The sequence below is a fragment of the Ipomoea nil genome, unplaced genomic scaffold (assembly GCF_001879475.1).
Source record: "Ipomoea nil cultivar Tokyo-kokei standard unplaced genomic scaffold, Asagao_1.1 scaffold0482, whole genome shotgun sequence".
Lineage (NCBI taxonomy): Eukaryota > Viridiplantae > Streptophyta > Magnoliopsida > Solanales > Convolvulaceae > Ipomoea > Ipomoea nil.
Window position 1 is genome coordinate 4,444,330 of NW_017616910.1, and position 13,734 is coordinate 4,458,063.

The following is a 13,734-nucleotide window of genomic DNA, read 5'->3' on the forward strand; positions in this document are numbered from 1 at the left end:
CTTTTTTTTTTTTTTTTTTTTTAAATTAGTTGCGTGACTTTTCTTCTTTATTTTCACATTTTGCGATTTCACTCTAATTTGAGGTGAACAAAGATTTCGGACATTCATAAATTATGAATTCATGTCTGCACATTCACTTTGGAACCACGCCTACACATTCCCGTCCGAAATCACGGACATTCATAAATTATGAATCCATGCCTGCACATTCACTTTGGAACCATGCCTACACATTCACTTTGGAACCATGAGATTATGAATTTTCTGTTATAAGATTATGAATTTTCTGTTATGAGATTATGAATTTTCAGTTATGAGATTATGAATTTTCTGTTATGCGATTATGAATTTTCTGTTATGAGATTATGAATTTTCATTACATTCATAATTTCGGACATTCATAAATTATGAATTCATGCCTGCACATTCACTTTGGAACCATGTCTACATATTCCCGTCCGAAATCACGGACATTCATAAATTATGAAACCATGCCTGCACATTCACTTTGGAACCATGTGTATTTTCTGTTATAAGATTATGAATTTTCTGTTATGAGATTATGAATTTTCAGTTGTGAGATTATGAATTTTCTGTTATGCGATTATCAATTTTCTGTTATGAGATTATGAATTTTCATAAAATTCATAATCTCATAACAGAAAATTCATAATTTGATCAAACTCGCGCCGTTAACTCCACATCCACGATTTTTTTTTTTTTTTGCCTAAAAACAACGTCGTTTTGCCTTGTGTTCACCATTCTCGGTGAACACAATTCCATGGCATAATTTGCGGCTAATTAAATAAGCATGTGACTCAATGGAGATTCAATTCCTACTGAAAATATAGAGGGTCACTGGGAAACTCAAAATCCAAAAAATTACTCAGAAATGATAACTCCTTATGCACAGAGTGTACGGACAAGAGTGAAAACTGAAGACTAATTGAACCACTCTCAATTTACCGCATCCAATGCCCTTGGGCAGAGATTCGGGAGACTTATTAATCTAGCATAAACTCAGAAACCTAATGTATCAAAAAAAAAAAAAAATGCGAATGGTAATAATGATGCCACTTCAAGGAAAGTATGGTACTTTTTTCCGCTATACAATACAGGGCAGTATACTAAGCATATTCCGATAATTCAGAGAAATAAAGAACTGCAGAAACACAGAAGAGAAGAGCCATTGCTGCCATTTTTGTTTGCTCTTTGTAGGCAGCTGAAATGTATCTATGCATGGAGAGAATTGGGAGGTTTGGCCGCCATGATCATGCCACAGAGCACGCCTCAATATTCCATATTTCCTTTGCATACTGAGATATCGTTCGGTCACTGCTAAACTTTCCACTTCCAGCAGTGCTTAGTATGGACATCTTTATCCATCTTTTCCTGTCCCTGAAAACACGCCATTCCAACTCTCGTTATCACACCACAGTTTACCATGTTTTATAATCGTTAGAAGTTCTTTCATTTGGGGTTGGGGGGGAGGGGGTTGTTCACAGTTTGATTAAACGTGTAAGGACTTACTTGTAAGCTTCATCAACCTTTGCCTGGGCGTCAATGTAGCTTGGGAAGTCATGACCAACAAGGAAGTAGTCACCGCGGCCATAGCCTGAGTCTCCTTCGAGTGAGTCGAGCAGTGGATTATAATCATAGCTCCCAAAGGCTCCCGATCTGATGAATTGCTTGGCTTCTTCAAACCGAGGATCAGGTTTAAACTGCATTATCGGGAAGAAGTATAAAAAGGGGATACTTGGTCACTCTATCGTATCGTATTATTGTATTTGGTTAAACATTAAGGTTACTACTAATGAACGAAGAAACTTCCGGTGGATTCTAAAAGTTTGAAGATCAATACCTGACCGTTCTCTCTTTCTTTGCGCAGACGAGGGACTTCATCAGCTTTTGCACCAAAAAGGAAAAAGTTCTGTTCCCCGATTTCCTCTCTGATTTCCACATTAGCCCCATCCAGTGTTCCTATAATTAGGCATCCGTTGAGTGCAAATTTCATATTGCTAGTGCCACTTGCCTCCATGCCAGCCGTGCTGATATGCTGTGAAAGCTCACTTCCTGGAATAAGTATTTCTGCCACAGATACGTTGTAATTGGGTACAAAGACTACCTGAAAATTTTTGGTTATTAGATCATATTGTCAAAAACAAGAAAATAATATTAAGCAAACTGCATGGAAGTGAAACGTAAAAGAATGCATTACATAAAACAACTTTCTTAAATAAGCATGCATACTGGTATTTGGCAGAGTCAATAGTATTGGATCGATGCTGAAAAGAATTGCATAACTGATTTTTTTTTTCATTAAACGGCATACATATGTCGTCTTATGTTCTTAGGGAGGGAGGAGGATATGAACCGTAAAAAGTGCTTACCTTCAAATAGCTATTGACCTCAGGATCACTGTTGACAACATCCCCAACATCCGTCACAAGCTTGATGATCCTTTTTGCATTTGTATAGGTCGCAAATGCTTTTCCCCCGAGCATGACAGTGCGCGCTGTTGTATTCTTACGCTCTTCGGGTTTCATCTCCTGTTACCACACAACAAATAAGCAGTGCACAGTTTTACTTGGAAAAAGCATATATTTGGTAGTTTATGTTGATGACATTGTTATCACAGGGGATGATATGGAGGAAATAAATAAACTTAAGAGACATTTGTTTCAATATTTTGAGACAAAGGATCTTGGAAAGTTGAAGTATTTCCTTGGTATTGAAGTTGCTCAATCCAAACAAGGTATCTATATGTCACAACGGAAATATTCTTTGGATATTCTTGAGGAAACGGGTATGACAGATAGCAAGCCAGTTGACACACCCATGGACCCGAATGTCAAACTTCTTCCAGGACCCTCTATCTAATCCAAGTACGTACTGAAGATTAGTTGGCAAGCTATTATACTTGACTATCACCCGTCCACATATTTCCTTTGTTGTAAGCATTGTTAGTCAGTTTCTACAAGAGCCATGCCAAAGTCATTGGGAGGCAGCTATCAGAATTTTAAGATATGTGAAAGGATCTCCAGGTACAGGATTACTCTATAAAGATCATGAAAATACAGAAATTGTTGGTTACACAGATGCAGATTGGGCTGGATGTCCTTGGGATAGAAGATCAACATCAGGATATTGCGTTCTATTTGGAGGTAATCTAGTTTCTTGGAAAAGCAAGAAGCAAGATGTGATTGCACCAATCAGCGCAGAAGCAGAATACCGAGCAATGGCACTAGGAATTTGTGAACTAATTTGGGTTAAGCAACTTCTCACAAAACTCAATTTCTGTAAGCTCGGTCCTATGAAATTAGTTTGTGACAATCAAGCAGCTCTACATATTGCATCCAATCATGTCAACCATGAAAGGACCAAACATATTGAGGTTGATTGCCACTTTATACGAGAGAAGGTTGTCTCCGGAGATATTGTTACCACATTTGTTGGGTCAAATGATCAACTTGCTGATGTTCTCACCAAATCTCTTCGTAGACCTAGGATTGAATATATTAACACAAACAATTAAATTGTGGAAACTAAAAACTTCCACACACCTTCAGTTTCTTGTACCGGTAGACTACACCCAATACATTTAGCAGCTGCCTTTTGTATTCATGGATGCGCTTGACTTGTATGTCAAATAGTGTATTCGGGTCAACACGCACACCGGCTACTCGCAGTATGTACTGTGCCAATCGCCGCTTGCTTGCCATCTTGGCAGACTCCCATTGAGCATGGAGTTCTTCATTGTCAGCAAACTTTTTAAAGGAAAGTTAATGTCAATTCATGGCCATTAAAGAAAGAGCTCCATCAAAAGAATAAAGTTAACGAGCTTTGAAATTTCATGAATCATGGCATACCTGCCGCAGATTAGCAAGTAAATCAAGATTAGTCACCCATTCATCAGTTTTTAACCACTTGGTGATTATATCACTGAGCTCGGGATTGCAAAACTTAAGCCATCGCCGTGGTGTTATGCCGTTGGTTTTGTTCTGGAATTTGGTGGGCCAGATAGAGACATAGTCGATGAATAATTCATCCTTCAAGATATCACTGTGTAGCTGGGCAACACCATTCACCTGCAGTAACCACAAAGAAAAGGAGAAAATTTTAGGGTTGAACGCATAAGTTTCGAAAAGACTTTATAGTCCACTGAAATTAGCTTAAGCAGATGGTTTTTCTTATTCTAACAAACTCTGGACTCTAGAGGTTCTAATTTCTATGCAGCAAATTTCTGATTTACTGCATCGAAATTAGAACTTGTATTTGGAATGAGTTAGATGTATCAAATTTGTAGAAAATTTAATACAGCTGAAAAAAATCTCATACCGTATGTGAAGAGATGACACATAAATTAGCCATACGCACAACAGGCTTCTGGGGATTGTGATCCAAAATGCACATGGCAGAGAGCTTACTCTCAAGATTAGGTATTTTTGATTTTATCATCGCAATAAACTGCAAGGACAGAATGAGATTAACTTAGCTCAAGTAACTCATCTTATGAATATTGATTGAAAGAAGTGGGTAAATAAGATACCCGCTTATCGATTTCCTCAATGATTTCCATATGCCGTGGAAGAAGTTTCCACATGACTGCTTGTGACCATTTTTCTAGTGCTTCAGGTAGGACAGTATGATTTGTATAAGCGATTGTCCTGAATAAATAATATATATATAATTATATATATTTATCAACATTGTAAACTTAATACACCCAAAAAGAATCCGTATTAAAAAACACAGAAATCTAGAGAGAACGAAAAGAACCTAGTGGTTATATCCCATGCTTCATCCCATCCAAGTCCTTCATTATCCATCAATAACCGCATCAGCTCTGGAATTGAGAGTGTCGGATGTGTGTCATTCAGTTGTACTGCAACTTTTGTGGGAAATGCGGACCAATCAAGAGTGCCCTTCCCATCATTCCTCTCCTTAAATCTGAATATGATGTCCTGGTGTTGACCCCAAAATTGAATTTCGATAACGATGAGCCAACTAGTTTGTGTTAAATAGTTACTGGAAGAGTGGAAGAAGCCAGAATTCTAAATACGTGTTCTGCAACCATTAAATATAAAGTGCATGCAGATAAATGCAAATTCCCGCTAGAAGGTACCAAGCATTCAATTAAAGTTATACATCTAACCAGCTTGGTTGGCGTGAGTGGCCGTGCACTCTCATCCCTTAAGAGAGGTCGGGAGTTCGAACCCCCTCTCGTATGGAAAAACCAATCTGGTCAGCACTTTGCCCTTAATTGGGTCGGGCCAGTGCGAATGGGGATTAGTCTGAGTATGGTACGGGCTTAAAGGTGCCTCCTACAGTTAGGTCCTGCTCAGGACACATCATGGCCTGACCAAAAAAAAAAATATTATACATCTACCAGAGTACTATATTGCTTTGCAAAAGAGGTCTTTCGAACTCAAATATAGAACGGCCATGACAAGTAACATAAGATGCTGCTTAAATCTGCCACAAGCAATAAGCACAGCAGTGTCATAGTAAGGAAGGAAAGCTGAAGATAGGGGTTCTTTTGAATGGTACAGTTAAAGGCAAAATTGAACACGAAAAAACAGTTCAACAAGAACCTATTTGGCTTGGTGGAGATGGGTTTCTTGATGTAGCATCAGAAAGAGAATGAATGCATGACAAACATTGTAAAGGAGAAAAAATATGGCAATGAAGTAGATAGGAATTAGTCAACCCGAAGCAACACAACACATAGCAAAATTACATGGCAATAAATGATAGAGGAATTAGTCAACCTGAAGAGATGCACTACACAGCAAAAATTGTTGTTTAAGTCGTAAAAGTTTTCCACTTTCCGTTGCATCCCCAGGGTAAAGGACAGCACAAATCTGCATAAGGGTGTGAAATGTTAGAAGTCATGCGTAATTTGGAGCAGGGGAAGAGACCATATCTTACTTGAAAATTGATCTATCTTGTCATCTTGAACATAATAATGCAATGCGTTAGAAGAAAGCCAGTAACTAAGTATGTCATTATTTTATGTATAATAATGTTTTAACAAGTGTAATCCTGTAAGGTAATAACTAACCTGATGAGCCCGAGAATGAAGCAGTGTAGCAGATTCATACTGCCCATCATTAAATTGAGATAAGTTTAAGTCCTCTGCACTGGCTTTGGCTTCCCATAGTCGAAGACTAATAGTATTCTTTGTTTTATACCCAGGAATAGGAACATCATATGCAACAGCCTGTATGACCTCACCACCAACCCATTTTCGGCTATACAAAGTTTCAATAAGTAAGCAGCAGAAGGAACGACTCGAACCTTGATTAATTAAGGTTTTAAAAAAATAGCATGAATATATTAAAATATCAGTATCACAAGACTCAGTGTGAGAGAGCACTTACGAGCCACTAGGATCAACCTCAACGTGACCAAAAAATCTGATGGGGAAGACAATGTCATGCCTTGCAACTTCCCAGGGACTGAATTTCTGTATGAACCCACAAAAATCAACAATATAAAATACCCAAAAATCGACTACATGAGAGCCAACATGGTATTCAACAGACAGAACATAGTTGATATCAAACCTCCAGCCAATCTTCAGCAATCTCCTCTTGTCCTGCTTTGGTGATACGTTGCTTGAACAGTCCGTGTTTGTACCTTAATCCATAACCCCAGGCAGGCAAGTTTAAAGTTGCCATGGAATCAAGAAAGCAAGAAGCAAGCCTTCCCAAGCCACCATTTCCTAGTGCTGCATCCTTCTCCTGCTCAACAATCTCCTCAAGGTCATGGCCAAGCTTCTTTAAAGCATCGGCATATGCACCTTGAATGCATAGGTTTCCAATTGCATTTGTCAAAGCTCTTCCTTGGAGATACTCCATGGACAAGTAGTAGGTTTGCTTTGGGTTGACTTTGTGATATTGGAGATACGTATCATTCCATTGCTGCAGGTGAAAATGAACACACCGTAGAAACACTTAGAACAGATACCATCATATTTAGCACAAGAACATCGTAATTTTTTTCGTGAGAGGTCAAAACTCAAAAGTATTGGCTGTTACATACATCTATTACTATTTCTGATAAACCATACACTAAAATCACTTTCTAACATTTGTATGAGCACTGCCGATTTTATAATGAAGCAATGCCAAAACAATTACAACAACAAAAGAAGATGCACATTCCATGAAACAAACAATTAATGGCATAAATCCCAAAAAAGATAAGCAATCGTACTTTGATCAAGCGGTCACGAACACTATCAGCAGTTGCATAGTATGCTTGCTCCGGATCAAACTTGAAAAGGGAAAAATGAGGACTGTACTGAACATGGTAACTGATATTGGATGCAATCTCTGAGGGCTCTTCTGCCAGTGGATGAGCTATGGGCGGCACCTTGGCTAAGGCATCAAATTTAGTTGCACCATTGGTCTTTGCAGTAGCGTCCATGTTTATGAATTATGAGTGCTTTTACAACCTACATGTAACCAAGTGTACACTCATCAATCAATTAAAAGAAATTTTATAACAAAAGAGAAAAAAGATGGCAATGCATATATTGTCATTCAAAAACAGTTGCATTACAAAACTCCCAATATTCAAATTCAATCTTAAACATGACAAGAAGCTGCAAATCCACTAAAATTACATATAAACAGGAAAAATCAATTAAAAGAAATTTTATAACAAAAGAGAAAAAAAGATGGCAATGCATATATTGTCATTCAAAAACAGTTGCATTACAAAACTCCCAATATTCAAATTCAATCTTAAACATGACAAGAAGCTGCAAATCCACTAAAATTACATATAAACAGGAAAATTAAACATAATTCTGTCAATTCCATCTACATGAAGGAAATTATAAAAACGCACACTCTTAACCACCAATAGTAACAAATAATACAAAATAAATAAATAAAAACATGATGGCACTGGAAAATAAAAAATAAAAATAAGAAACTGGTAAAAATAACAATGGGTATCTAGCAAAGATGAGAAATTTACCGAATTTGATTGAGAATCTCTTCAAGCATCTATGATCATCAAGACTGAAGCTTTTTTTTTTTTTTTTTTTTTTTAATGAAATTGAGAGCTTAATAGGATGGAAGAGAGAAAGCAAAGGGAAAAGATATTTAGAGAAAAGGTCCAAAAAGGGTAATTAGAAAGAAAGGGAGCGATGGGTGTGGAGGAATATGCTCCGTGCAAACGCAAGAATCCCAAGATATTGAAGAGAAAAGTGACAATAAAGAAAAAAGTGGGAAAGATGATTGATGGAGGAGTGTAACGGCGAGAGGAGACGATAAATATCAGAAGTCAGATGAGAAGACGACGAAAGAGGCGTAATTTTCTTCTCCCAACCGCTAAGATTTCATTTCAGACCCTTTTACCCATACATCATCACATGGGAGGACGGGATGGAGCACGAGAAAGGCTAGACAGTGGATTGTGGAGTGAGGAAGAGAGAGTACGTGTAGAGAATTCTTTATTTATTTATTTATTTATTGTCAATTTATATGAACTTCTATTTAAGTTGTAATATACACAAGTATATTTCCAAAAAGGAAAGTTTTAAGTTTAAGTATTACTCCGTATTAATTTCAAAAACTAGAAATTTTATATATATTTTTCTAAATATTAGTCAAAGACTCGAAGGTTAACTATTAAAAAGTGAAACATATCAATTTTTAATTAACTGAATAAAGAAGTTTCATTAATGGTATCGTGGAGCGATTACAAATAAAATACAGTAAAATTTTAATATTTTCAAATTATGATTTTTTTTTCTCGTTTGTCTTTTTATTGGGAGATTGACGGTTGAGAATTGTGATATTTTATATCGAAATGTTGACATGTGTGACTAATAAATGAAGAGGTGTCGCCAAGGGAAGCTTTGATATGACCTTGGGGGATTCAACCGTCCAAGTGCTTCACGCTTTCGTGGCATTCTTCATTCTTCTTCACTTCTTCCAACCTTTTATTTGTTACAACTCAAATTTTTTTATTTCTATCAAACTATATTTTAAACTTCATGCATCTGTTCACATGTCTATAAGAAATAAATTTAATCAATTAAACGAGACTCAATACCAAACAATACACTTCTATACATAAAAAAACTTAATTCAAACTAAAATTTTCATTATTTGTAACAGAAATTAACCCCTACCTTACAACTGAAAGTAAGTTTTACCCATAGGTGGCAAACGTATTACATTGTATAATTTCGATATCACATAAATTTTGAGGTTATATGCAAATTATATTTTGATAATATAAAATTGGAGACCTGAAACTATATTCTATGAAAGTTAAAAGACAGAGCTAAAAGAGGAAGAAAAAAAAAAACTTTTGGGTGATTAGGTTCGTGTCATCAATTTACCAGAAAAACAAGATAAGAGTTATCACATGAATGAACGTGTGATATTGGAAAATGCCAAGGTCGAAAAAATCGCTAGGCACCCTCTAGGCGCCTGTGGACCACCTAAGGCGCCTAGAACGATTAATCGGCGCCTAGGTGGCCGACTGCCTAGCGCTTAAGCGCCGATCCCTAGGCCCGATTTTTTTGCAACACTGGAAAATGTTAACTGAAGCTTTATACTAGAACTAGAAATCATGCAAGATTTCTAAAAGACCAACCAACTGCCTAACAGCACATGCCCCTATATACGAGCATTATGTACATGTTTTGGTTTATTACAAGCTGTGTAAACATAGAGAATGTGTTCATGCTGAAACAAACATAAGGATTGGCTAAACTCAACACAGCACAAATCAAGCCTTGAAGATAACCCGATATCTGAGTTGGAGTGCAAGGAGATAGTAGTACTAGGAACAAGTGAACAACTTCTTATAGTATGAGAGCAACAAGGATTCACAAATTTACACAGTTTGATGTCAACATTTCATGGAAAAAGTTGATATTTACCAGCACAGCTTTCCCATGGTGAAAAATGCTCCTAATGTCTACAGCCCCATTTTACTCTACGACTGAAGTATTTGACAACCTTTGAGGGGGACCTAAGTAGTTTCATCGAAGCTAACCCTCTCTCCTGTAGAAAAGATGTTATAGAAGAGAGCAGCACAGAAATACAGAAATGCTGTAAGCAACAAAAATCCCTGGAAGGAACCAACTAAGTCGACGAAGAAGCCAGCACCAACAGTTCCAATGATGGCTGCAAGTGTACCCGCAGTGTTTGAAATGCCTATATAACATAGGAATCAGCAAGATAAGGAGATAAAGAACTTTGTTTCAGCAATCAATAGCTCTGTAATGGTAACACAACGAAAAAGGAGAAAATACATACCATGCAGAACACCTGAATACTGTGGGGCAATTTCCTGGTCAAGGGAAAAGATGAAAGAACAGATATAAGTGTGTGATTCTGCTCATTAGATCATAAAACTTTAATCAATCTTCTAACCTGAAGGTTTACAAGGAAGCCAGCGTGACTGAATGCTTTCAACCCAACAGCTAAAGTAAGCCAAGCTGATGCTATCAATGGAGTTCGAGCCATAGTTAAACCAATGAGAGCAATCCCAGGTCCAAAGAAACCAATTGACTACAAAAGGAGAGCAAAGAAAATATATGTTAGAAGATAACCAGACACTGAAATGGCAAGGCCTATTAGGTACTGAAGGGAGTGTCTAATTGAAAAGAAACAAATGATAGAAGATCATACTTGCATGACTTTGCGGGTTAGTGTAACACTTGTACCGCTTTCGATCATCCGGTCAGACAAAACACCAGCAACGTAGCCCATTAATGCCATCATACTCCATGGAACAGCACTAAACCATGCTGCATGTCTGAGATCAACACGGTATATCTACAAGAGAAGGGTATCTCAAAAAATAGTTCCAATGATTATGTTCAGTTATTCAAAAATGGATTCATGAAATAAAATGACCAGTTTTTTCTCTTACAGTCTTGAAGTAAATTGGCATCCATGATAGTATTACAAAGAAGCCCTGCATTTAATAAAGGAATTAATGAATTCTTCTCCACTATATGCAATGATTTGATATTTACAAACAATATCACTTACATGGATTTTAAACAAGCACTGAATATCAGCAAAACTAAATGCTAAATGCACTAAGTTATCAAAAGACACACAAAACCTATCTTTAAGAGCATTACTTGTAACATACAAGAAAAATTATGTATTACCCAACTATGCATGGAATTTGCCACAATTAGAGACCATGTTGGTAGCTTAGAGAGCAAGCGTCTGAAAGGTGGGATCACTTTGGCTGTTTTCATTTTACTGTCAACAGCAGAATGGCTAAGTCCCTTGTTTTGTATGTAACGCAGTTCATTTAATGATATTTGACGGCTCCGCTCAGGAGTACTGGAGGTTGCAGACACCCACACTAGAACCCAAAGAAACCCAGATAAACCAAATATGACAAATGGTCCAAATAAACCACCCTGTGACATAAGAATTGGAGAAAGTGTGAGCCCAATAGCACTTCCAAGCTGAAATCCAGCCATTGCCATCCCTACAGCCCTTGATCGTTCTGTCTGAGGAAACCATCTGATGAAAAACATTCAAACTAAAATTTTGAAGCTGCAGACTTATTTAAATCTCACTATGAAGTCATCAATTGCAATAACGATTACTCATAACAAAATCAGATGGTGTGTATGACTCAAATACCTGACGATCATATTGTTCATGCAGGGAAGAGCTACACCTTCTGCTATGCCAAGCAACATCCGCGTGGAAAGCAGTGCCCACAAGGAAACCTCCACTGCCCAAGGGGTTAGAAAAGTTGCTAAAGACCAGAGAATCACACCCCATGTCATGACTACCTTGCCACCAAAATAATCCACCAGAGTCCCTCCAGCTATTGGCGATATCAGGTAACCCCAGAGAAAAGATGACTGCCATTAGTAGCTACTCATCAATCAGAACGATAATTAACAAAAACAAGCTGTAATAGGCAAGAGATATTGGATTTACTATTGAAATTGCTTTTTTCTACATAGATGTTCTGATAGAAACAATTGAAATCCCAAACACCTATTAACAACTTTCTGGATATTGATTTTGTCAATTCTGAATGCAATAATCAAGTAATCTCTTACTGGATGATGACACTCCAGGGCCAAACCTCAGTGGAAGATTGATTTCCAATAAATGTGATATCAATTTTTTAGTTGCATTCAAATCTAACTCATGCTACAATGGGCTTAACATTTTAGCTTAAAGAAAGATTCAGAAACATTAACATCATGCTTCCAAATCCAACCTGCATCCATGTATCAATTAAATGCAGAACAAGTATGAAAATCTTGAATTGCACCAAAAGTTCCAAACTAGGAGTCTAGGAACAAGATCAGAGGTTATAATGTTGAAAGTCATAAAACAGATTTGTTTTTTTTTCCCCTGTAACAGGAACTTCATCCCTTACGAAATCAACATTTTAGGATACATGGCATTGCTTCACTGCTAGAAACAATGCACCTTCGTCCAATTATTATACATTACTCCATTTTTGTTTTCAGGTTTTACTTCAAATAAAATTAATACTCCATCAACCTCGGCAATCAGACATAAGGCATTTGATTTCGGTCCTAAGTTAATACACACAAATTTTAATAACAGTAGTGACAGCTCCAATTACAAACACGGCAAAGTGAAAATGATAAGTACCTGAACAACGCCAGCGAACGATTGACGCCAGCCATGAGAGGCCGATAAAGGAACGATCGCCACCGACATTACGACACGGTCGGCGTTACATAAAGCCAAAGCCAAGGCTAACATAGCCACCACTTTCACTCTCTCCGAAGTAATGAACTCTGCGAAGCTGGGCTCTCGCACTCCCCCTCTGTCTCTGAACGAACCGCCAGCAACCGACCGAGCATCGTTCGACGAAGCTTTAATTGCGGTCAATCGGAGATTCCGAGTCGAGAATTCGCGTCTAAGAATACTGTTTACAGTCAAGAACTCAGAGCAGCTCCGGTTGGATAAGCGCGACGGTAGCGTTACGTTTGATAACAGCCGCCGCTTTGAGGGTTTAAGGCTTTGGAGGGCGGGAATTGTGACTGTACGGCGGAGACTGGCCGGAGAATTCATGTTCGAAGCGCTAGTATAACAGTACATTCGTACCGGCGTTAGAAGTTATAGGTCTGAATCGCCTGAAGTTCCATAAACTAACGAAAAAAAATGCTCGGAGCGACGGCGGGAATGGCAAAAAACGACGCCGTTTGCCTTCTGCGCACTAGGATATTTGTGGTTGCATTTCTTGCTAGTTGTTGCTACTTTGTTGTCTGTTGTATTTATTATTCATTAAATAAAACAACTTTTTCTTTTTTGCTCATTTTTATTAATATTTTTTTTATAATTTTTAAATTTAATTTTTTTTTGTGCTTAATAGTGTTTTTAATGTAGTTTTTGACTATATAAATTTTAATACTAATTCTAAACTTAATATTATAAAAAATTAAATTGTAAATAATTTTAGTTTTAATCGAACCCGACACATGGAACAGAAGGAGTACATTAATACTCAATACTTAAAATGTTGATTTTATTTCATTAGTGAAAAATAGTATGTGTACTCCAATTTTCTACTTCCAACTTTTACTCTCACACACAAAATCTTGATGTAGACACTTGTATTGGAACTTACATGAATTTTGATGTAGACACTTGTATTGAAATCTACATTAAAAAAATAACTTATCAAAGCCCACCACATAGAGAGTAAATTTTAGTGGATAAGATTTGGGAGTTC

The 13,734-nt window shown here is 37.2% G+C and overlaps 2 protein-coding genes across 2 annotated transcripts; both read right to left on the reverse strand.

Annotated features, from left to right (window-relative positions):
- Positions 1 to 1,019: 1,019 nt before the first annotated feature.
- Positions 1,020 to 8,432, reverse strand: LOC109173764 (alpha-glucan phosphorylase, H isozyme). Its single transcript, XM_019323058.1, has 15 exons — positions 7,993 to 8,432; positions 7,222 to 7,462; positions 6,570 to 6,926; positions 6,384 to 6,469; positions 6,065 to 6,254; positions 5,772 to 5,864; positions 4,780 to 4,964; positions 4,550 to 4,667; positions 4,339 to 4,467; positions 3,870 to 4,088; positions 3,564 to 3,767; positions 2,391 to 2,549; positions 1,862 to 2,125; positions 1,531 to 1,721; positions 1,020 to 1,398 (listed from the first exon to the last, which is right to left on the reverse strand). Exons 2-15 carry the CDS (start codon positions 7,432 to 7,434, stop codon positions 1,272 to 1,274), a joined length of 2,535 nt encoding a protein of 844 aa, XP_019178603.1. The 5' UTR covers positions 7,435 to 7,462; positions 7,993 to 8,432; the 3' UTR covers positions 1,020 to 1,271.
- Positions 8,433 to 9,789: 1,357 nt separating this feature from the next.
- On the reverse strand, positions 9,790 to 13,241 carry LOC109173893 (probable anion transporter 4, chloroplastic). Its single transcript, XM_019323239.1, has 8 exons — positions 12,648 to 13,241; positions 11,649 to 11,875; positions 11,159 to 11,525; positions 10,912 to 10,956; positions 10,668 to 10,814; positions 10,410 to 10,547; positions 10,293 to 10,326; positions 9,790 to 10,190 (listed from the first exon to the last, which is right to left on the reverse strand). The coding sequence occupies exons 1-8, from the start codon at positions 13,098 to 13,100 to the stop codon at positions 10,006 to 10,008; spliced, it is 1,596 nt and encodes a 531-aa protein (XP_019178784.1). The 5' UTR covers positions 13,101 to 13,241; the 3' UTR covers positions 9,790 to 10,005.
- Between the last annotated feature and the right edge of the window lie 493 nt (positions 13,242 to 13,734).

Excerpts from the sequence above, each read along its gene's own strand:
- LOC109173764 (XM_019323058.1), bottom strand. The coding sequence starts at position 7,434 with ATGGACGCTACTGCAAAGACCAATGGTGCAACTAAATTTGATGCCTTA. Across the intron at positions 4,468-4,549 it reads TTGAGGAAATCGATAAGCGG|TTTATTGCGATGATAAAATC; the intron begins GTATCTTATTTA and ends CTGTCCTTGCAG. Across the intron at positions 1,399-1,530 it reads AAGGTTGATGAAGCTTACAA|GGACAGGAAAAGATGGATAA; the intron begins GTAAGTCCTTAC and ends GCGTGTTTTCAG.
- LOC109173893 (XM_019323239.1), bottom strand. The coding sequence starts at position 13,100 with ATGTACTGTTATACTAGCGCTTCGAACATGAATTCTCCGGCCAGTCTC. Across the intron at positions 10,957-11,158 it reads CAAATTCCATGCATAGTTGG|GGCTTCTTTGTAATACTATC; the intron begins GTAATACATAAT and ends TATTAAATGCAG. Across the intron at positions 10,191-10,292 it reads GTATTCAGGTGTTCTGCATG|GCATTTCAAACACTGCGGGT; the intron begins GTATGTATTTTC and ends TATGTTATATAG.